At 36.6% G+C, this 25007-nt stretch overlaps 1 protein-coding gene across 2 annotated transcripts in view; it reads right to left on the bottom strand.

Annotated features, from left to right (window-relative positions):
• Positions 1-25007, bottom strand: part of ORC4 (origin recognition complex subunit 4) — a gene marked incomplete at both ends in the record, with an annotated part of 67695 nt that overhangs the window by 3845 nt on the left and 38843 nt on the right. Inside the window, 5 exons of one of the 2 annotated variants that reach the window (XM_080689099.1) lie at positions 466-574; positions 6315-6401; positions 15483-15656; positions 20578-20729; positions 23763-23811. In XM_080689099.1, coding sequence (XP_080545225.1) covers positions 466-574; positions 6315-6401; positions 15483-15656; positions 20578-20729; positions 23763-23811 — 571 coding nt within the window. The remainder of the gene's footprint in view (positions 1-465; positions 575-6314; positions 6402-15482; positions 15657-20577; positions 20730-23762; positions 23812-25007) is intronic. The other variant, XM_080689098.1, reaches the window with a different exon arrangement.

Genomic DNA, 25007 nt, shown 5'->3' with positions numbered 1-25007 from the left:
TATGCCTGGCTATTATGTGATTTCAGATCACAAAAGGTCCGTGAGTGGGTTTTAGTCAGAGAATCCCTAAGCCCCTGGGAAAAATATATTCAAAACTGTATGCATATTTTCCCTGGAGAGAAAAATGCTTGTTAGATTTTCAAAGGAGATAAGTGAACCCAAATAACTATGCCAATGGATGCTCTTTAGTAGCGCTTAGTGCCATGAGAACTTCAGCAATCCATCCTGACCTGGATTTCCGGTATGGGAGGCAGCCTGTCAAGTTTCCTTCGTTCTAAATGAGAGTGTTAATATTTTATAAAGACCGACTTAAAGACTATATAGATATAAGTGTTCTGTTTAGAAAGTGCTATGCTTTACCAATAAAAGAGTGCTATGCTCAATGTTAATTGTAATTTTGAAAAACATTTATAAAGTCAAACAATTTAAAAAGAACACATGACTAATGCACTGCTTTTCTCTCACCGTGTACGATATTCGCTTTGGAATCCATGCTACATAGCTGGCTCGCCTCCAGCAGATCTGCTGCTGTCATAAACGGGTGCAATGCTGTTACTCGACTTAAAGCAAGCATCTAGGGAAAAGTACAACAGAAAAACAATTACAAATTTTGGCATTTTAGATATGTTACTGGTCAAAGCTTCTTAATTTAAATAGTGTATTATGATGGGAGAGTAAATATTAATATTTGGGAAAAGGATTTTCAAATATAGCTCTATTTAAATACTGCATTTCAATTCATATGCCACATAGCTCTATAAATATAAAACATAAAAAAATGTTTTTGCTGCTCTCCTGACCACTTCCCATTTCTGTCACATTTATTTACTCTTCAAAAGAACTTTTAAAAATGAGGACAAGCCGGGTGTGATGGTGCACGCTTGTAATCCCCGCGCTTGGGAGGCTGAGACAGGAGGATCACACAGGTTCAAAGCCAGCCTCAGCTACTTAGTGAGGCTTTCAGCAACTTAGTGAGACCCTGTTTCCAAATAAAATATATAAAAAGGTCTGGGAGTATAGCCCAGAGGTAGCAAGCCTCTGGGTTCCACCCCCAGTACCACCAAAAATAAAAAATAAAAATAAAAATAACAAAAAGGAGGACAAGCCGGGCATGGTGGCACACACTTGTAATCCCAGCATTCGGGAGGCTGAGATCAGAGGATCGTGGTTTGTGAAAGCCTCAGCTACTTAGTGAGGCCCTCTGCAACTCAGTGAGACCCTGTTTCAAAATGAAGAATAAAAAATAAGGGCCGGGCGTGGTGGCGCACGCTTGTAATCCCCACATTTGGGAGGCGGAGACAGGAGGATCGCGCAGGTTCGAAGCCAGCCGCGCTGGCTTATGAGACCCTGTTTCAAAATATAAAAAAATAGGTCTAGGAGTGTAGCCCGGAGGTAGAAGGGCTTCCAGGAACCCCAGTACCACCAAAAAAAAAAAAGAAAAAAGAAAATAGGGCAGGGGATGTAGCTCAGAGGTAGAATGCCCCTGGGTTCCATCCCCAGACCAGCAAAAAATAAATATGTAAATAAGTAAATAAATAAATATAAATTAAAATAAATTAAAAGGACAGGCTGGGGATGGTGGCGCATACTTGTAATCCCAGCATTTGCGAGGCTGAGACAGTAGGCTCATGGTTCAAGGACATCCTCAGCTACTTAGGCCCTTTGCAACTCAGTGAGACTGAGTTTCAAAATAAAGAAAAAAAAAATAGGGCTTGGGGTGCTGGGGTGTAGCTCGCAGGTAGAATGCCCATGGGTTCCATCTCCAGTAAGGAAGAAACAAAAATTAAGAATACCAATCAAAACCCTAGACATAAACCCAAAAAGCAGATCTAGGATATAAATCTTTACTTTTAACCATCCAAATAATCAGTGAAGACTAGTGAGAGTAGGAAATGAGCAGAGAACAACGGATACCCACAATGACATTATGGAGGCAGAAATATTTTTCCACACTAGGATGGATATATGGTTGAATATGTATCTAATATATATATACATGTATATGCCACAGGATAGCTATGTTGATATAAATGGAAATATATTTCTGATGGGTGGGAGAGAGATAAATTGAGAGGGAAAATAGAAATGGTAAAGAAACAAATCAGAACCATAGTAATAAAGGACACAAGCACAAGCTAGAGAGCCTTGGGTTGAGCTATGCCTTTGCCATGTGTTCATTGTGGGCAAAATCTCTAATACTCTCAATTTATTCAAGGGCAAGAATAAATACCTAAGGATAAAATAAGACTATCATAAAAGTTAGATATAATGTGGGGAAAATAGCTGTATTGCCTGGCAGATGGGCTAGTCAATAAATGGTGGCTGCTACTATTATTATTATTGAAAGTGACCAAGAAACTCATTTTTTTCCTTGAAAGCTATCTGACATAGATACTTTTCTGGACTAAGATTGAACACTCTAAGTGAAGGAACTTCTTTAATTTTTTAAAAAGTGCCTCTTGATTGATACTGACATTAAGGTTGAAACATAATTCTTTACTTAAGGACTATGACCAAATGGGATTTACTCCAGGTATGTAAGGCTGGTTCAACATTTAAAAATCAGTAAGTAAGCCAGGTGTGGTGGCGCACGCTTGTAATCCCAGCACTTAGGAGTCGGAGACAAGAGGATCGCACAGGTTCGAAGCCAGCCTCAGCTACTTAGTGAGGCTCTCAAAAACTTAGTGAGACCCTGTTTCCAAATAAAGTATAAGAATAGGTCTGGGAGTATAGATTAGAGGTAGAAAAGCCCCTGGGTACTGGTTCCACGCCAGTACCACCAAAAAAAAAAAAAAAAAAATCAGTAAGGTAACCTAACATATCAGTAGCTAAACAACAATTATTTCATGACATCAAATGAAGAAACATTTGACAAAATACAAGATCCATAATACATTTCAGCAAATGAGTAACAGAATAATTATTTATACTTGTCAAAGAGCATGTATAAAAAATACCTAATGTCATACATAATAGTAAAAGATTGAATGCTTTCTTAAGACTTGGAACAAGGAAGGATGTCTACTCTTACCACTCTCACTTAACATCATGGTAGAAGTTCTAACCATTGCAATAAGAAAAAGAAAAGGTACAGAGATTAAAAAGGGAAAAAAATAAAGCTGTCTCTATTTACAGATAATATGATTACTTGTAAAGAAAATCCCAAAGAATCTATTTTTAAAAATCCTAGAGATAGCCAGGCATGGTGGTACCTGTTATCCCAAGATTTGGAAGGTAAAGATAGAAGGATCACAGGTTTGAGGCCAGCCTCAGCAACTTAGTGAGGCTCTCAGCAACTTAGTGAGACTGTTTCAAAGTAAAAAATAAAATAGGATTGGAGGTGTAGCAGAGATAGAAAGCCCCTGGGTTCAATCCCCTGTTCCACAGATACAAAACAAAACAAAACAAAACAAAAAAGTCCTAGAGTAAAGGAGTCCAACATCATCATAAATGAACACACATAAGTTAATCATGTTTCTACACACTAACAATAAATAACAATGTTAAAACTATTATACCACTGCTGGCTATCTTTCCAAATGGACTGATATCAGAGAATTACAGTAATATATGCATACCCACGTTCATAGTAGCACAATTTACAATAGGCAAATTATAGAACCAACTTAGGTGTCCATCAACAGATGAATGGATTACAGAATTATGGGAAATACACACAATAGAATTTTACTCCGCAATAAAGAACAATAATGTTATTTGCATAAAAATAGATCTGGGGAACATTATATTAAATGAGTTTAGCCAGTCACATAAAGTGAAGGGTCATATGTTTTCCTAAAATGCTAAAGCTAAGGAGTAATCAGGATACTCATGAGAAATCAGATAATGAAGAAGACAGTGGAGCAAAGGAGGTGGTCTAAAGGAAGGGGAGAGGGAAGAGTGAAGCTCAATGAATTACTTCCATCGACCTTATTTACCTTTATGACAAGGTACAAATATCAATCTCAAAACCCTGTATAAGGAAATGGGGAAGAATGGGTTGGGATCTGGAGAAAAGCCCATCAAGTCCTGTGTGCATGTATGTCACTATGATTTTATTATATGAGACTATAATGCACCAAAAATTATATAAAAAAGACTTTCCTAAAAAAATTTAAACATTTATTATGCATTTTAAACAGGGACGGGATTTGTTTTGCAAAATTATAAAAGGCTGATAAAAGTAAAAATAAGAATTAAATGAAATATGTATCATATTCAAGGACTGGAACATTAAATGTAGTAAAATATCAATTCTCCCAAAATTATCTACAGGTTTAACCAATTCCTAAACTTAATCAATACTTACACACACACACACACACACACACACACACACACACACACACACACAGTGATTGGGAATACAAATTGTTAAAACCATTATAGAAAACAGTATGGAGGTGCCTCAAAATATTAAAAATACTATATGACCTGACAATCTTATGACTGGGTGTGTATTCAAAGAAAATAAAATAAGACATGTCGAAAAAGTATCTTTACTCCTATGTTCACTGGAGAACTATTCACAATGATCAAGAAATGGATATTAGGATAGATTTTCTCTGAAAAATAAATAAATGTATGATAGTCTCACCTAAAAAAAAAGAAAAGAAAAAATATTCTCTGGTAAGAAAGAAAGCAAAAAGAAATATTGAAATGTTATCTTTAAGTCATCAAAAGCTTGGTATCAGACAAATGAAACTGTTATGTGAGATTATCATTGTTAATTTTGGATAAATTGCGATAATACTAGATGTCAACCACTAAGCCAAGCATGGGAAGAAGGGATGGGGAGGGAACGAGGTGGCTATCGGGTAGGGGTTAACTGGGCGATGTGTGCATGTATGTCTACAATAGTTTTTTTTTTTTATCCCATTATGATGTATGAATACAGTGCACCAATAAAAAAAATTAAAAATTAAAAAAAAGAAAAAGAAATGGAAGCAACCCATTTCCATTCACAGGTTAATGTAACACAGAAAATGTGTTACATCTATTAAATGGAAGCCAGGCATGGTGGGACATGCTTGTAATCCTAGCATTTGGGAGGCTGAGAATGGAAGGTCATGGTCGCAGACAACCTCAGTTACTAAGTGAGTCCCTTTGCAACTAAGTGAGACCCTGTTTCAAAATTAGAAAGGATAAAAAAATAGAGCTGGGGGTGTCACTTAAAGGTAAAATGCTCCTGGGTTCCATCCCTGGTGAAACACACACACACACACATACACACACACACACACACACACACACACACACACACACACACACAAATAAAAATAATAAAATAAAAATAAAAATAAATAAAATGGAATACTACAGAGCCGTAAGACTGAAATCCTGTCATCTGCAACAACATGATGGAAGTACAGATCATTATGTTAAGTGAAATAAGCCAAGAGCTGATCTTGTACAAGTTGAGAGTAAAATGGTGGTTACCAGAGACTGAGGAAAGTAAGAGAGGATGAGAGAATGGGATGGATACTAAGTGATCATTAAATAGGAGCAAGAAGCTCTGGTGTGCTTTTGTGCTGTAGGATAACTATAATAAGAATGTTCTCTACATTCCAAAAAGCTGTAAGAAAATTTTGAAAGTTTTTATCAAAAAAGAAATGACAACTGAGGACACATATTTAACAGGATTTAAACAATGCATACATGTATCAATATATCACAAAATACCCATCAGTATGTACATTTATATGTATCAGTTAAAAATTAATAATTAAGTCAGGCATGGTGAGGCACACTTATAATCCCAGCATTTGGGAGGCTGAAACAAGAGGATTGCAGTTCGCGGACAGCCTCAGCTACTTAGTGAGGGCCTTTACAACCCAGTGACACCCTGTTTCAAAATAAAGAATAAAATATAGGGCTGGTATGTAGCCCTGGTTTCCATCCACAGTACAAAAAATAATAATAATCATAATTTAAAGAATACAAACCAAGCTAGGCGTGGTGGCACATGCTTGTAATCCCAGCATTTGGGAGGCTGAGACCAGAGGATCGTGGTTCGCAGACAGCCTCAGCAACTTAGTGAGACCCTGTTTCAAAATAGAGAATAAAAAATAATAGCCGTGCGTGGTGGCACATGCTTGTAATCCCAGCATTCGGAAGGCCGAGACCCGAGGATCATGTTTTGTGGACAGCCTCAGCTACTTAGGGAGGTCCTCAACAACTTAGTGAGACCCTGTTTCAAAATAAAGAATAAAAAATAGGGCGGCGGGGGAGGGGGGGTGTAGCTTGGAGGTCAAATACTGATGGATTCCATCGCCAGACCCACAAAAAAAAAAAAAAAAAAAAAGGATACTAACCAATAGCATATGTAATGATCGCAGGTTTTTGCTGACATTGAAATGTTTCTGTAGAACTTCTCGCACACTTCTATCTTCTGAAAGACACTAAAGAAGAGAAAATAAAAATTGAGTTACAGTGCATTCTAAAATCCAAATGTAATCTTGTGCTTCAATGATTGGTGTACCACATTAAATCTACCTGGTGCTTATTCAGTATTAAATTGATGTTGGCCTATTTGTAAATGGGTAAAATCAAAATCAAATTTCTATCTACTGATTTTCTTATCCCTTGAAGTTATCTCAAAAAACATAAGACTAAAACAAGCCTTGCTTTCCCCCAAATTCTAATATAATAAGGAAAACTATAAAAAAAAAAAAAACAACTACTGAGATGAACAAAATGCAAAAACAAAACACAACAAAAATGACAATTTCTACACTTGGGAAAACCAGGAAAAGTATTACATGAATACTTAAACAGAAGAAAACAAAGAGGGAAGAATACTCCAGGACAACATTAGCAATTCAGAAAGACTACATGACAGAAAATGAGTAGTCCCATACTCCTAAGTTTCAGTTACTTCCAAAGGGATAGTATGGAAAGAAAAAGGAAGTAAAATCTTCATCTATGACAAGGAAACTCTGAATGAACAAAGTAGTGTAATGATAAGAAAATTAAGATATTTACAGAAGATATAACTGATGGAAAATCATCTGGTAAGGAGAAAGATTTGAAAGGAGGAAGAAAAAAAATCAAAGATGAATTATGGAGGGCAAAAGTATCTCTGAAGAGTACAAGTGCTTAAAAAGTGAGCTTTGGATAATCAATCTTTAAGTAGTAGATGAAAAAAAGAGCAAATCCAGGAGAGCAGATCTGGAAAACAAGTAAAGAAAATTTAGTGGTGACCCACAACATAAATGATATTGCACCATTGAACAGATATGTTTGATTTTTTTGGTGGTACTTGGGGTGGAACCCAGAGGATTTCTACCTCCGGGCTACACTCCCAGACCCATTTTATATTTTATTTGGAAACAAGGTCTCACTAAGTTCCTGAGAGCCTCACTAAGTAGCTGAGGCTGGCTTCGAACCAGCGCAATCCTCCTGTCTCAGCCTCCCAAACACAGGGATTACAAGCATGTGCCACCATGCCCGGCAACAGATGTGTTTATAAGAGGCGGCTTGTTATGAATCGGATTTTTTTTTTTAAGATTTTTTTTTTAAATTGGTGCACTGTATTCATACATCATAGTAGGATACATACTTTTGTAAACATACATGCACACTTTTCCCAGTCAGCCCCCACCCAATCCCCACCCCATTCTCTCCCTATCCCTCCCTCCCATGCTTGGCTTAGTAGTTGACATCTAGTATTATGGCAATTTATCTAAAATTAAAAATGATAATCTCACATAACAGTTTCATTTGTCTGATACCAAGCTTTTGATGACTTAAAGATAACATTTCAATATTTCTTTTTGCTTTCTTTCTTACCAGAGAATATTTTTTTTCTATTTTTTTGGTGAAACTATCATATATTTATATATTTATTTTTCAGAAAAAAATCTATCCTAATATGGAATATGGAGTCTAGGTACCCAAAACGATCTTGAAAAAGTACAAAGCTAGAAGATATATATTTTCTGATTTCAAACCATATAAAGCAGATATATAAACCATTGGAGTTAAATAAAAGCCTAGAGCTAAATTCTTCCCTATATTGTCAAGTTATATTTGACAAGGTTTCCACGAACATTTGGTGGTGGAAATGATAATCTTTTAACTAAATATTGTTGAAAAACAATAATTACATGGAAAAGAATAAAATTGGACCCTTACCTAATCCCATATACAAATATTAACTCAAAATAGATAATAGACCTAAATACAAATCTTAAGACTATAAACTTCTAGGAGAAAATCTGGGTCATAAAACCTCACAACATTGAAATTGGCAGTGATTTCTTGGTTATGATTTCAATGACACAGGCAACAGAGGAGTATACAGACTCCCTAAAAAATAAAAAAATAAAAAATTGTATATCCAAAGACAATGTAAACAGAGTTAACAGTTACTAATAGAATGGGATAAAATATTTCCAATTGCTATATCTGAAGGTATATTAATATTCCAACTAGAAATCCTAAAAATTAACAACAATAAAGGCAAACAATACCATTTAGAGATAGGTAAAAGACTAACATAAATAATGAATCTCCACAGATAACCAATCTTAATTGTCTGTTGGATGGAAACTCTTGTTTCTCTGGTTCTGGTGTGTGTTACCTATTTCTTCTTTGTAGTTAATCTCTTTGAGTATTTTCTCTAGCGCTGGTTTTGAAGACATAAATTCCTTCAGTTTCTGTTTGTCATGGAAGCTTCTTATTTCTCCATCTAATTTGATAGAAAGTTTTGCTGGGTAGGAAATTTTTGGCTGGAAGTTGTTTTCTTTCAGAGTTTGGAATATGTTACTCCAAGCCCTTCTGGCTCTCATGACTTGGTTTGGGAAGTCTGGAGTGATTCTAATTGGTTTGCCTCTGAATGTCACTTGGCCCTTTGCTTTTGTTGCCTTTAAGATTCTCTGCTTGGCTTCCACATTGGTCATTTTGACAATTATGTGGCGTGGGGATCCTCTTCTCCGATCCTGTCTAAAGGGAGTTCTATAAGTTTCCTGGACCTTTGTATCAACCTCTTGCTCTATGTTTGGAAAATTTTCTGCTATTACTTCCTTGAAGAGATTGTTGATCCCTTTGGTTTCACTTTCTTTTCCCTCCTCTATTCCAATTATTCTTAGGTTAGCTCTCTTAAAATGGGCCCATATTTCTTCAATATCAGATTCCTGCTGTCGGATATTTTTTCCTAGATTAGAAACTATGAGTTCATTTTTGGATTGCTCATCTTCTAAGAGCGAGATTCTGTTCTCCATGTGTTCTAATCGGTTGTTTGTGCTTTGAATTGAGGCCTTTACTTCATTAATTGCATCCTTTATCTCTTTTTGGCTCTCTCTGAGTTCTTTTCGAAGCACCTCTATTATTTCTACAGTTATTTTCCTGATTTGATCTTCTAGAAATCTCTGATTTTCTGTTTTATCGGGTTCTGATGTTGTAGGGTTGTGGGCATTAATTGCTCCAGTATTATTCCTCTTTCCCATGATTTCCGATGTTTGTGCCTTCTCTGGGTTCTTCCCTTGGGTCACTATGACTTCCCTTAAGGTGTTCTGGATCTTGAGTCAGTAGTATCTCGGACCCCACTACTCCTTTACTGGGTTTTATCACAGAGTCTCCGACCCAGAGAGTCGATAGAGGCTGCTTTAGACTGTGGGGGGTGCCAGGTTGCACGTTTTCCTATGGTGTGATATCTCTGCCACCGCCCCTCCCCCACTGGGTCAAGTCCCAGGGAATACAGTACTGGGATTTCTCCTCTGTGGCCCGCAATTTGACTCACTGTTCTTGAGTACGCAGATGTGGCTGTACTGGCCTCGCTGAATTCGCTGCTGCTGCCGCCGGTGGCAATATGGCGCCGCTGCTACGCCCTCGGCTATGGGGCTGGCATTTTTCTTCTTGATTTTGATTTCTACTCTGAATCCCTGCAGCGTGTGCTGAGCTCGGCCACTGGGAGCTTTAGATGCTCTCTGCGCGGAGAAATCCCGCCTGGCTGTTCCGCAGTGGCTCACCTCAGCTTGCTGTAGCCGTCCAGGTAACTCCCCGCTGCCGCCGGCAGTATGGCACTGCTGCCGCGTCTGCCGCGTCCTCGGGCGCGTGGCCGGTGTATCTCCTCTGTGGCTCTGTTCTCAGTCCGCTTTCTCTCTGGAGCCTGGTGATTTTTTGTTTCACTGGTGATGGTGTTTTCTGGCTATGAAAGGCGCTGATTTTGTGGTAATGGAGATTTGTTGTTAGCGGGGCTCTTAAGCCCCGCTTTTCTTGGTCGCCATCTTCCCGGAAGTCTCATGAATCGGATTTAAAATGTCTCCTAAAGCTCATGTGTTGAGTAATGCAGCCAACTCTGAATGCAAGGCATGGTAAGAGGTGGGCTCCTGGGGGATGGCCATGGGGACTATTATCTGTCTCCAGTCCATTCTTTCTTCTTTCTATGCTTACAACTATCAGTGAGTTAACAGCAGTGTTTCTCCCTGCAGTATGTCATGAAGCCTGGCCACCTACGTATCTCCTGCCTAGGAGTTGGCTGATCATGAACCTCTGAAAATCATGAGCCCCATAAAATTTTTCTTCTTCTTAAGTTGTGCTTGTTAGGTATTTTGGTTATAGTAATGAAAAAACTAACTGTAATAATAAGGCTTTAAAATTTGGAGACCCAAAATGGTCTTTAACAAAGCAATACTTAAAGGAGTCAAGTAACTCCAGTGAATTAGGGTTAAATGGAAGGTGAGAAATGGGTGGCATTAAAGGATGATAGGAGTAAGAGCTGAGAAGGGTATATGAAAGATTGGCATTATTTTTCCAAATAATAAATAAACATTATTTTTCTTATTAAAAAAAGAACACAGGAAAACTAAGCATTTCTGTATTGGTAGAGTTATAAATACCAGTTTTTACTACTACTGTAAGAAGATCAGAATTCAGAAATAAGTTTTAGTCTACTGGAATGATATTTCACCCTGTCAGTAAATAAATTATACTAGTTAAAGTTCCTGATTTTGTTAAATTATTTTTAGTCTTATTTTAAAAACCTTTTTGCTAGTTTTCATATAAACTCTTTATATAAACGAGGCCAAATACTTTTGGAAATACACAGGATTAACATAAAATAACAAAGTAATATGAATAAAGTTTTTAGCTTTAACACAATCTTCAGATTCTTATGTTCGAAATATCATACATACATGGCTAAATTATAATAGACAAGCTACTGTCTTGGCTTACAGATCTTTGACTTTGTCAAGTCACTTAGAAAGTTGATGTGGTAAATTAAAGCACTCAGAAAAACCTAAGAAAATTACCTGAGACAAAAATTATTTATGAAAGAAATGTACTCCAAAAATTCAATTATGTTTGAAACCTGTATTTGCCTTTCCTTGACCTGATGCTTCAAATGATAATACTCTACCTTCCAAATTCCTCTCTATATTCTTGGTAGTCTGACTCCAACTCTCCCGTTTTGAAAGCTACCACCTTCTGCTATTTAAAAAGTTGGTATTGCCAGGCATGGTGGCTCATTCTTGCAATCCCAGAATTGGGGAGGCTGAGACAGGAGGATCACAGTTCGAGGACAGCCTCAGCTACTATTCAGCAAGGCCCTTTTCAACTCAGAAAGACCCTGTTTCAAAATAAATAAAAAATAGGGATGGGGGGTGTAGCTCGAAGGTAGAATGTCCCTAGGTTCCATGCCCAGTACCACAAAAATAATAATAAGAAAAAATGTATCATTTATATGAGTCACTCAAAAAAAGGGTTAGCTTCTCTGATTATATTTTAATACTTTTAATTCCATCTTAATTCAAATATTATAAACCATTTGAAGATAAGGCTATTATCAATAACTGAACATACCTTAGTACTTTGAGGAACTCCCTTTGAGGAGAATTAGCTATAATCCTTTTAAATAATTTTTCCCAGGGATTTCTCTTTCATTGCCATGGTGAGATGGAACCTACTCAGCCTGTTTATTGACTCTCTTTAGGTTGGGCTAAAACAAACCTTCAAGTTTAGCAGAATGCTCAGTAACAATCTTATACTGAAGATATTTCTTGAATGAGATTACAGGGATAACTTATCTCTATTAGTGCTTTTAGTTTAACCTTGTGATTTATAAAACCTATTGGAAAGGGGCCTGGTGGTGTAACCTGCAATTCTATTACATGGAAACGCTTAGACAGGAGGACAGGAAGATGAAAGGTTTGAGGCCAGCCTCACAACCTGGCCAGACCTTCAATGACTGAAGCGGGGCCCCGTTTCAAAACTTTAAAAAGGGAGGGGCTAGGGATCTAGCTTGGAGGGAAAATCCCATGTGTTTAATCCCAGTACCAAAAAACAAAAACAAACAAAAAACAACAACAACAACAACAACAACAGTCTCCCAAAGCAAAAATAACACATACCCGCTGAACTGGACATTCAGCAATAAGAGAAAGGATAGTTCCCTTGAAACAGTCTCTACCATCCCCTATACGAAAGGGACTCTGGTCATGATGCTGACAAAAAAAATAGATGGAAACTTATTAATGTACCAAAGCAAAATGAAACAAAATGACTGACATAAAAGAAGAAAATATTGGAATGAAGAAACACAAAAGCTACAAATAACATGTATTACTAATTATAAAAGCCAGGAGTGGTGTCACACACCTGTAATACTGGGAGGCTGAGAAAGAAGGATCATAGGTTCAAGGACAGCCTCAGCAAGTAGTGAGTGACTCATCAACCTAGTGTGATCCTGTTCCAAAATAAAAAATGCCCCTGGGTTCAATGTCCAGTACTCCCAACCCCACAAGCATACATAAACAAGTAATAGTAATAATAAAGAGACACAAATCTCTCATGGTATTAGTTCTACTTTATGAAAACCAAACTGAAATTCTTTTCAAAAGACACAGGCATGCACTTACATCATAGGGATACAGAATCTACTATAAAATATCAAAAAAAAAAAAAATCGATGAACCACCCTACCACCCACATGGTTACCATGTTTCAAATATATCCAGAGTTGAGCTTTCCCAGTAAATGTCATCTTCTTCCCTATCTACATTCAGTCCTCTCTTGGTGGCATCTGCAGGAGACTTGGCTAGTGACACCCCATAGATTAACTAAAATGCGAGGAGGTGCATGTCCCTTATATAACATGACCTATTGGTTGCACATACACTATGCACACTTCTATGTACTTTAAATCATTTCTAATGACTTATAGTACCTAGTATAATATAAATGCTATATAAATAGTTGATATAGTGCATTGTTTAACGAAGAACAGCAAGAAATCAAAGTCTGTGTACACTAAGTGTAAGTAGAGATTTCCCTCTTCCCTAAAACTTTCCCATTTATGTTTTAAGTGAGGATGCAGAACCCATGGATATAGAGGTCTGAATATATCCACTTGGAGACACTCAGAATACAATACAGCCAGGAAAAGACAGAAAGAGATGACACAGTGTAGCCTTGGCTATGCAGTCAACTTAGAAAGAATGAGCAGGAATGAAAACAATAAAAACCCTAGGAGAGCAAAGACATTAAATACTGTAAAAACTGCATTTAAATCTAATGGAAGGAAGGCAGGCAGGCAGCTAAAATGAAACAATTGATTCAGCGTTATAGAAGGTCAGTTTATCAAGCCGGGTGTGTTGGCCCATGCTTTGTAAATCCCGCGCTTGGGAGGCGGAAACAGGAGGATTCCGTAGGTTCGAAGCCAGCCACACTGGCTTAAGAGACCCTGTTTCCAAATAGGCCTGGGAGTGTAGCCCGGAGGAAGAAGTATTTCCAGGAACCCCAGTACCACTACCACCAAAAAAAAAAAAAAAAAAAAAAAGACTAAAAAAATAGGGATGGGAGTGTAGCTCAGAGGCACAATGCCCCTGGGTTCCATTCCCAGTACTGAAGAAAAAAAAAAAAAAAAGAGGTCAGTTTGTGAGGCACTGGAAAATGGTTCTGTTGGCTAGAGATTCAGAGATTAGATCATTCAAAATCAAGGTAGAAAGGAAAATGTAGGAATATCAGCAAAAAAGAAAGTATTCCTATCGAAAGACATTCTACAATTAGAAACAATATCACAGTTGTCTGAGCTATCTCAACTGAAAGATATGAATCCAAGACTAATTTCAGGTGGAAGGGAGGACACAACTAATTACACGAAAACAGAATATCTGAATTTTAAGATTAAATCAGGTGTATTTACATATAATTATGTATTAGCAAAAACACTAGGGAATTATGAATGAGAACAAAGTTAAACAAGCCAGGTATGGCTTGTACTTAGTATCATAGATCAGTTTTTCCCCAATTCCTTTGGAGTCAAGGACTCTTTCCATTCACACTGGAGGGGTGTGTGTGTGCGTGTATGTGTGTGTGTATGCATGTGTGTTAATACCTTTTTCCCCCAGTACTGGAGATTGAACTCAGGGGAATTCTACCACCAAGCTATACCTCCAGCCCTATTTTGCATTTTTTATTCTTTATTTCAATGTGGATCTCACTAAGTTGCAGAGAGCCTCACAAGTTGCTGAGGCTAGCCATGAACCTACACTCATGTCTCAGCCTACCAAGTACTGGGATTACAGCGTGGGCCATCACACCCAGCCAGATCTATATATACTTTTTGGTTTTTCTGGTGGTACTGGGGATGGAACCCTTCTACCTCCAGGCTACACTCCCAGGCCTATTTTATATTCTATTTGGAAACAGGGTCTCTTAAGTTAGCGAGGCTGGCTTTGAACCTGCACGATCCTCCTATCTCCGCCTCCCAAGCGCGGGGATTACAAGCGTGCGCCACCACGCCTGGCTATATATACTTTTAAAAATAGTATTTTTCCTTTATATTATTAAATACACATATACATAGTCCCTCCCTTCTTACTGGTAATAGAAACTTGTCAATATAAGATTAAACTGATGATAGGGTTGAGATGCTATAACAATGAGGCTATTAAGCTTAAGCAAAGATACATATTCTACCAGGTTCAGCAAATCTTTACAACAACATCTAGACCTTTGTATTTAAGACAATCAGGGTGCCAGGACCTCAAAGATGAGATTTCATATTGTAGATTAAAAAAAAAAGTGCCATAGCCTGGATTGATTCTTAATAAGCCAATGAGAAAAATGTTGAAGTTATTTATGAGAACTGGAAGTAACTGGCACTGGATAGGTATAAACCATTAATGCAGTATTTTGCTAACTATGTAAAATCTTGAAAATACAATTCATCCACAAAACTATCTAATATATAAGCCATATACAGATAAAACAAAACTGCATTATAGTTATAGCTTGAAACTTCCAACACAGTGCTAAATAAAGCTCAACTCTGAGGTTCTTTTGAGAGAATATTTAAAAGATAAAACATTTCAACTGCCTTTCATAAGAAAAAGGTATATAATTTGATTTCACCAGTTAACACAACAGCATTAGCTGTTTTGTATTAACTTACAAATTTTTTAAATTTGTAACTTCAGTTGCTTCCAGTCATGTAACATAATATATAAATTACTTTGACATTATTATTTTCAAGTTACCTGAGCATTCTCATTCCACTTTTCAGCAAAAAGCTTATCTGGATATTCTGCAGGCAGAGATAATTGTTCTTTAAATATTTTAACATACTGTGGAAAACCAAAGGAATTCATTAAGTGTATCTGCCGGTGAGAAAATCGTGACTTCACTCTTTTTTCTAAGAGTTCCAAAATATCCTTAAAAACAAACAGAAATTATTGTGAAGATGAATCTTTTAAAATACTATACCAATGTGAGAGGAACAAGTAAACAACCGCTTACAATTATTAATGATTATTTTATAATATACAATTAAGCATTAAAAGTATTTTTATGGAAACTAAGGCATCTTTTCTAGGAATCAATTAAGCTTGGAGATGTCAAGTCCTTTCCCCATCATGCTATCCTTGGTTACTGTGAAACAGTCCAAGACCTACAATGATTGCTAAAAAATTATGGTTATTACTGAGGCATTATATGCCATAGTACCATCAAGTATTTCAATAAGAAATTATGTACATTTAAAGTAAAGTTCATATAAATAATTAAGATAATGAAATGCTGTGAGACTTATTACCATTCGTGAAAATTTAAACATCTTCATGGTTTTATGTAACAGAGACTCAGGAAGCAGAATATGAAACAGAAGCAAGATACCATTTGCTAAACCACCTACAATATTAAACTGATGTAATTGGTAGAAGCAGCCAACTACAGTATAAAAAATGGGAAAGAATGCAGCATAATATTGGCAAATTAATCTTCTCTTCACTTTTTTATAGTGATGCTTTGAGAAACTATTTGTATTTATGCTTTTTCTTTGAGAAGAAATTGGGAATCTATTGTCAAAAAATACTAGTCACCAAAGGATAACTCATTTGTACTACTTGTGTGAAAAAGTTTTCTTGGATGAAAGAAAATACTTCAACAAAGCTCACAAGCATTCAAACTAAAGTATCAAAAACACAATAGGTTAAGTTCTTAAGTCATATAGAAATTGCCATTGTAAATCTCTTTTTACATTTCACCTTTCAACTTACGGTACATAGTTAACTCATTCAATAAGTCTACTCTTGGGTGGACTTGAATGCAGAGAAATGAATATAGAACAGTATGGAGGTTCCCTCAAAAAATTAAAAACAGAGCTCCCACATATTCCACTTCAGGATATATATCCAAAGGAAATGAACCAGCATGAGATACGTATCTGCACACCTAGGTTTATTGCAGCACAATTCACATGAGCTAAGATATGGGATCAGCCTAGATAGCCATCAATAGATGAATGTGACACATAGCCAGGGGTGGTGGTGCACACTTGTAATCTCAGCATTTGGGAGGAGACTTGAGGATCATGGTTCACGGACAGCCTCAGCTACTTTGCGAGACCCTTCACAATTCAGTGAACTCCTGTTTCAAAAATTAAAAAAAAAAAAAAAAAAAAAGACTAAAAAATAGGGCTGGAGATGTAGCTCAGAGGCAATGCTCCTGGGTTCCATCTCTGGTACCGTAAAAAAAAAAAAAAAAAAAAAAAAAGGTGACACATATACTTAATGGAGTATTAACCATAATGAAGAATGAAATCCTGTCATTTGCAACAAAATGGATTAAATTGGACAACATTATGTTTGAGTAAAAAAAAGCCAGACACAGGAGAGTACAGTATATTCTTTCACATTTAGAAGCTAAAAAAGAGTCAACCTGAAAGCAGAATAATGATTACTAAAGACTGAGAAAGAGGGTAGGGGGCAGAAAAAGGGTGACTGGATTTGATCAGTGTGTTATATATTCTTGTATGGAAATAACATGAGGAACTTCATTAATATGTTATAAAAACCAAAATAAAAATAAATTTTAAAATTTAAATAAACAGAAACGAAAACATAGATCTACAAAAAAAATACACAAATGTTTACATCATTTTCTTCTTTTTTTTTAGTGTGTGGTACTGGGAGTTGAACCAAGAGGCATTCTACGTCCAAACGACAACCGTAGTCCTATTTTATTTTTTGTTCTGAAACAGGAACTTGCTAGGTTGCTGAGAGTCTTGCTTCATTGCTGAGGATGGTTTCAAACCTGTGATCCTCCTGTCTCAGCCTCCCAAGTACTGGGCTTAAAGGTGTGTGCTACCATGCCTGGCTTATAGCATTATTTTTAACAGTTTAAAAATGTAAATAATCCAAATTTCCATCAATTGATGACTGCTTGAACAAGTTGTAGCATATCTATATACAATGTAATATTATTCAGACGTAAAAAGGAATCTTGAAGAATTATTATATACTACACAGATAAACCTTGGGAAACATTATACTAAATGAAATAAGTCACAAAAGATTTTGTTGTCTGAATTTATATGAAATGTCCAAAATAGGTAAATTACTATATAGGTAGAAAGTAGATAATGACTGCCTAGTGCTGGGGAGGAAATGGGGGACTATAGGGTGATGATTAAATGGTATAGAGATCTAAAATTATAGTGATAATTGTACAACAAGAAATTGTATAGTTTTTTTTTTGGTGGTACTGGAACCCTTCTACCTCTGGGATACTCCCAGACCTATTCTTATATTTTATTTGAAAACAGGGTCTCTTAAGCCAGCGAGCCTGGCTTTGGGCCTGCGCGATCCTCCTGTCTCTGCCTCCCAAGCGTGGGGATTACAAGCGTGCGCCACCACGCCCGGCGAAATTGTATAGTTTAAATTAGTAAAATGTTTGGTATATAAATCACACCTCCATGCTGCTATTAAAAACCAAGTAGCATACACCTGTAATTCTAGTACTTGAAAGGCTGAGATAGGAGAATCATTAAGTTTGAGGGCAGCTTCCTCAACTTAGTGAGATATTGTTTTAAAATAAAAAATAAAAAAAGGGCTAGAATGTAGTTCAGAGGCAGAATGCACCTGGGTTTAATCTCTAGTATCCCCAGCCCCAACATACACAATATTAGAAAAAGTCTACCCCAAATGTGAACACTGACATGACATTTGATGATTTTAAGAAATTACTGCTGATTTTTAAGGTATAGAACTATGTTAGAGACATATGTATTTTAGAAGTCTTTACTTTTGAAACTACACTCTGAAACACTTACTGATAAAATGATATTATAGTGCCTGGGTGCTGCCTCAAAACAATACAGGTATAAAGCTGGGTGTGGTGGCACACACTTGTAATCCCAGCATTTGGGAAACAGACTGGAGGATCGCGGTTCGCGGACAGCTTCAGCTACTTAGTGAGACTCTCTGCAACTCAGTGAGACCCTGTCTCAAATAAAGAATAAAAAAATTGGGCAGGGGGTGTAGCTTGGAGGTTGAATGCCTCTGAGTTACATCCCTAGACCCCCCCCAAAAATAAAATAAAATACAGGTATATAGGGAGACAGAAGAGGATAAATGAAATTAGCTTATAAGTATTGCTAAAACTAGAAAACAAGTAGAAAGAGACATTTGGGTCTTTCTATTATACTCTCCAACATATACTATTGAATTTTTCTGTAATAATGTTTTTTAAAGGATGCAGTAAAGTCTAGAAATATTAAATCTAACTAGGTGATCCTCATAATAGCTGTTAAGCTATGATATAGAGGAAATAATTAAAGTGATGAAAATGGAATCATAGGAACTGTAAGGACAGGAAAAATTAATAACTTGGGGTAGGAAGAGGAACAGAAAACCTGGAATGTTTTTGTAAAATGAAAAGTATTGTGATAGCATGATAATTAAAAGAGGAGACTGAGGTTGTGTAAAAAGACAGGGTATTACACATTCCTTTTCTATTAAGGAATAGCTCTAGGTCATTAATAGGTGGTGGAAAGGTACTGAAATACTCTGTGCAAGAATTAAGAACCTATACTAGAAAGGAAGAGAAGTAAAGGCTATTTAGTGCTGGGCAGTACTGAAAAGTTGGCAAGGTGGGTCTAAAAAGAATAGGAAAAAAGTAGCAACTGTTCAAACACCACAACGAAGAGGTTGCTTGCTGGAAAACTCACTACTCCATTTATCCTTTTGTTCTCTCCCTCTTATGATGACATGTGAAAGGACTACAGAGTTAGAGAATTATAAAGAATACAAAAACCTTTGGTAACATGGATAAGAAGCTACTGACCGTTGATTTGGTCCTTTAATGAGTCAAATATACACCACTTCTACCCAGAGGAAGATTTTTTTCTTTTCCTTTATATTTATTTTTAGAAAGGAGGGTGCTTTCTTCAGTCTATGATATACTAGTGTTTTTGGCAAGGAGATATAAAGAGTTCTTAGGAAAGTGGCTTAAACTGAAAGCAAATATCTTATGTACGAGCACAAAGAAAGGAAGCACAGAGATAGCCACTTCATAGAACAAACAGCACTGGAAGGGGAACTTGAAAGATGACTTAGTAAAAAAGTTCACTTTCCTAAAAGAGAAAAAAAGCTATAGAAAAGAAATATAAGTAATTGGACCTGGCCTAAGCCAGCTATGGAGGGTAGAAAGATTGGAAAAAAGCTCTGGAGGCATGGTAGTCAAAGTATGAGAAAAGAGGTTTTACCTTAATTCAGTAGGAAACCTTTTAAGAGTGTAAGACGATTTGCATGTGTTTGTACAAAGGTTTGTGTACCTGTGCAAAGCTACAAGTTTCAAGGTATAGACTGCCTTCACAAAATGTTAACACTGAAGCTCAAGTTGATATCATTCTAAAAATCTCCAAAGAACAAAGCTACTTTGCTACTTGAAAAAATGTCTTCTATTTCGAAAAATGTGCTGGCAAGTTGGGATAGTATCATTTTGATTTAAAACATTTTCAAAATATTATAACCTAAATGTAATAGTAGAAAGCAATAGATTTTAGAAAAGTGTTTTGTTTAGTGGTCTCTTTACTTGTTAACGTAGAAATTATATGTATTAGAATTTCTCCTTTTTTTCCTTCAGTGATTTCACTTAGAGGACTAAAGTCTTAGTTTATAAGTAAGCATAATAATTTTATTTCCCTTAATTTTGCAAAGCAGGATCAATATACCAGGCACTGGCAAAATAATATTATAAAACTATCTGATACAATGACCTACATAAGTGACCTAAATATATCCTCAAACTTAAAATTTCTAAACATGATCCATTTTTTTAAATAAAAACACTTACCAATCTACATGTAAGACCAATAACTGCTATTGGAGTCTGTGCCGACTGAGAAATGTCAAAAAGATTATAGAGGAGCGTCTGGTTTTTATGATGAGCAAAAAGATCAAATTCATCCAGTATGAAGATCACTGGGCAACTGTTAGTCCGGTCACCTAAAATATATTGAGAGCTTTACACCAAGCAATTATATCAACTTTATTCTACATTCCATTTTTAAAACTCACTTTGACAAATGCACACTAATAACCTATTTGGGTAAGGGTACTTACCAATCCATAGATGCTCATTCAACAGACAACAATGATCTCTTACTGTCCTTATGTAGTTTATAGTCTACTTATTAGACTTTAGCAGTTTTTTGATAAAAAATTAAGAAAATCTTTTAAATGACTGGAGGCTAAAGTTTTATAATGACATAAATGTAGTTTTTTTTTTTTTGGTGCTAGGATTGAACCCAGGGGCATTCTTCCTCTGAGCGCTTTTTACTTTTTTATTTTGAAACAGGGTTTCACTAAGTTGCTGAGAGTAAGTTGCTGAGGCTGGGCTTGAATCAGCAATCTTCCTGTCTCAGCCAACCTAGTATCGGGATTACAGGCATGCAACACCATGACCAGCCCGAGCAGCTTCATTTTACCACATACCCCCACCATGATATACTATCTTACCATAGGCCCTAAAGCAATGGGGCCAACTGACCCACAGACAAGAATCTTCAAAATTGTGAGCGAGATAAACCTTTTCTAAGTTCATTTATTTAGGTATTTGTTATAATGACAAAAAACTACTCAAAGTGAGTTTTAAAAATGGAAATGCAGAATCCTGATAAAAGACTCCAGGAAGGTACATATGTTTCCTCTAATATGCCCAAACTAGGGAACACAGAGGATACCAGTGGGACCCCAGATAATGGGGGGGAAATATCAGTAAAGTTAGAATGGAAAGATAGGAGAGGAGGAAGGCTGATTTTGATTAATGAGGGTCTACAATCGAATATGTGTAAAATTATGAATACAACATGGTTATCCTGGACAACCATTGGTGGGAGGGGGTAAGGGAAAACAAGGGTGTGGGGGGGAGGGCACCAAATATAGTTTAAATGTATACCATTTATGTTCAATAAAAAATTTGTTTAAAAAAAAAAGATTAGTAAAAGAAAAAAAGACTCCAGAACATTTTACAGGGAGCTGAATAAGATGATTTGCTAATATCTTAGTAGAGACATAAATACCTTGATATGTTGGTAAAAGTCTGAAAAAAGCCACCGCAGTTTCTGCCTTGAAGTCAAGCAGTGATCATATATTGACCTCTGAAACCTTTAAAACCTTGAGCCCTAAATAAACCTTTCTCCCTTTGTAAGTATGCTTGTCAGATATTTTGGTCACATCAGCAAAAAAGCTAAATAATATTTACCACATAAAAAAATTACACTTCTGTTTAGCCAAAAAGGCCAAATGAAATTTATAGAGGGGAAAAGTAAAAGCTCATGCATATAAGGAAAGGGGAAAGAAAAGGCATATGGATTCCCCTAAGTAAGTAAGTGATTAATGCCACCAAACTAAGAGAAATAATCAAAAGGAAATAAAGCAGGAAATATTAGTGGATATGAACACCATCACTATCAGAATTTTGTAAATTTAAAAAAGAAAAAAATGCATACTAAATTAGCAGAATTTTTTTCTATTAGACAAACATAAAAATTAGTAATTGTTTTTAAATTTACAAAAAAAAACATAATAGTTGGGCATGGTGGTGCTTGTAATCCAAATGCTTGTAATCCCAGCATTTGGGAGGCTGAGACCAGAGGATTGCAGACAGTCTTAGCTACTTAGTGAAGTTCTCTGCAACTCAGTGTTTCAAAATAAAGAATAAAAAATAGGGCAGGGGTTGTAGTTCGGAGGCAGAATGCCCGTGTTCCATCCCCAGTGCCAGAAAAAAAAAAAAGAAAAAGAAAAACATACTCTCAATATAGTTAGAAAATAGTAGTTTGGTAATGTTAATTCTTTCGGTGTTTCATAACTCAGATTTCTATCCATTAAAATTTATCCCAGGAGCCGGGCGTGATGGTGCATACTTGCAACCCCTATGTATGAGGCTAAGCAGGAGAATCATAGGTTCAAAGCCAGCCTCAGCAACTTAGTGAGACCTTTATTCCAAATAAAAAATTTAATAGTGCTGGGGGTGTAACTCAGAGGTAGAATGCCCCTGGGCTAAATCCCCAGTTCTTGCCTGCTTCACCTGCCTGCCTGCCTGCCTGCCTCCCTTCCTCCTCCTCCTCCTCCTCCTCCTCCTCCTCCTCCTCCTCCTCCTCCTTCTTCTTCTTCTTCTCCTTCTCTCTCTCTCTCTCTCTCTCTCTCTCTCTCTCTCTCTCTCTCTCTCACACACACACACACACACACACACACACAGTTGGAATGATCAACAAAAAAGTATTTTTTCGTAATTATAAAAAATCAGAAACAAAAATCTTTAACTGGTGATAAATAATGACATAAAGAACTTAAAGATTACAAAACAATAAAATGATTAATTCCTGAAAAAGTTATATGTTTATCTATTTATCTAAACTACTATGGGCGTGGTGGCACATGCTTGTAATTCCAGCATTTGGGAGGCTGAGACAGGAGGATCACAGTTTGTGGACAGCCTCAACTACTTAGTGAGGCCCTTTACAACTCATTTGAGACCCTGTTTCAAAATGAAGAATAAAAAAATAGGGGCTGAGAGTGTAGTTCGGAGGTAGAATGCCCCTGGGTTCCATCCCAAGTACTGCAAAATAAATAAATAAATAAAAAATAAATAAATAAAAATCTATGTGGCAAGTTGATAAAAAGAAAAAAAGCAAATAATTAAATAATCACTACTACAGTGGTGGATTACAGTGATTTTTTTTTTTTTTTTTTTTTTTTGGTGGTGCTGGGAGTTGAACCTAGGGGCATCCTACCTCAATCTGACTTTTTATTCTTTATTTTGAAACAGAGTCTTACTAAGTTGTGGAGGGCCTAAGTAGCTGAGGCTGGCCTGGAACCCCCTCCTGTCTTGGCCTCTCAAGTGCTGGGATTACCAGTGTGAGCCTGGACCATGCTTGGCTTGATCATTTTTTTTTGGAGGGGGGCGCTACATTCATAATTGAGGAAAATAAATTTTTAAAAAGAATCTTTTAATACTGCTACATTTTTAACACATACCTTTTTTTAAAGCTTCCAGAAGAAACGAAAGGTTTTCAGCAAAGCTTCCCTGAATAACAAAAAAAGTAACATGACTAAATGTTTAGCAAAGTGAAGAAGAGGGGACTTAGACTTTTATATAAACTATTTTCTAGTAAAGATCACTGGCCCGACTCTTATTTGAATGCCTGTACATTAGGTATTTAAAACCGAAATGGAATACAAAAGTAGAGATGGCATGGCACTGAAAATGGCAAAACCACATAGTGTTTGAAATATACTTTCTAGACAAAAACTGTAAAAATCTTAAATTTACTTGAATATAGTTTTGGAGTGCATTCCATTTTGTTTCTTCAACAAACATAACACGTTCCTGCAAATCTCTATCTAATCAGCATCACCAAAAAATTGCTATGAATTTCAATGAGATCCAATAGGAAAAGGCAGAAGATATATGCTTGAAATACTAGATAGAAGTGCTTTCTTCAGTGGCTACCAGTGTACTTCTAGGCCTGAAGTATTACCACAGAAGACCTGGCAAATTCAGGGCTCCACTGGTACCTATCTGGCCCTCGGACACAGAAACATCTTAAGTAGGCTGGTTAGGAGGTTCTACAAGGGCACCAAAGGAAGGAATCAAGTCTTGAACTTTGTGCACAGTGGATGGGTGCTCTGCTGCTGAACACCACTCCCTGCTCAGCGGAGAGGAACTGTACTTGCCCTACCTATGACATAATCCTGCTCAAACCTTGGCAGATACCTCAACATTAAAAAATAATAGTAACAGACGTCCCCAGCTGAAGATCTGTCCCCGAGTAGGCATAGGCAAGAAGGAAATCCAACTGTCTGCTGAATACTTACCCTACAACAACAGTACAGAGAAATAAAACAACTATGGTAGACTACAACTGTGAAGGTCCTCAGCTTTCACACCCTATCAGATCACACACTAAAGACTGGAGGTGAGTGCTACAGAGGGAAAGAGTAACTCCAACTCCTGGTAATTCTGATGCAAAACCAAGATATCCATGTCTAAAAAAAGAATTAAAGCTCCACCCCTGCCTAGACTACCAGAAATTTTTCTCTGTAAAATTTCTTTGAAATTTTACAGAGAAAGTAGATCCTTCATGCTCCAACACAGTACTAGTACTCATTGTGTCAAAACTCACTAAACACAGTTAAGGAAGCCACAGGGAGACTACACTATGACATCTAGTTGAAATTAAACTCAATACAACATTCCAATACTCCATGACACATCAAGAG

The sequence above is a fragment of the Muscardinus avellanarius genome (assembly GCF_963383645.1).
Source record: "Muscardinus avellanarius genome assembly, chromosome: 2".
NCBI lineage: Eukaryota > Metazoa > Chordata > Mammalia > Rodentia > Gliridae > Muscardinus > Muscardinus avellanarius.
Note: the sequence above shows the minus strand (reverse complement) of the source record. Positions and strands in the feature narration are given on the sequence as shown.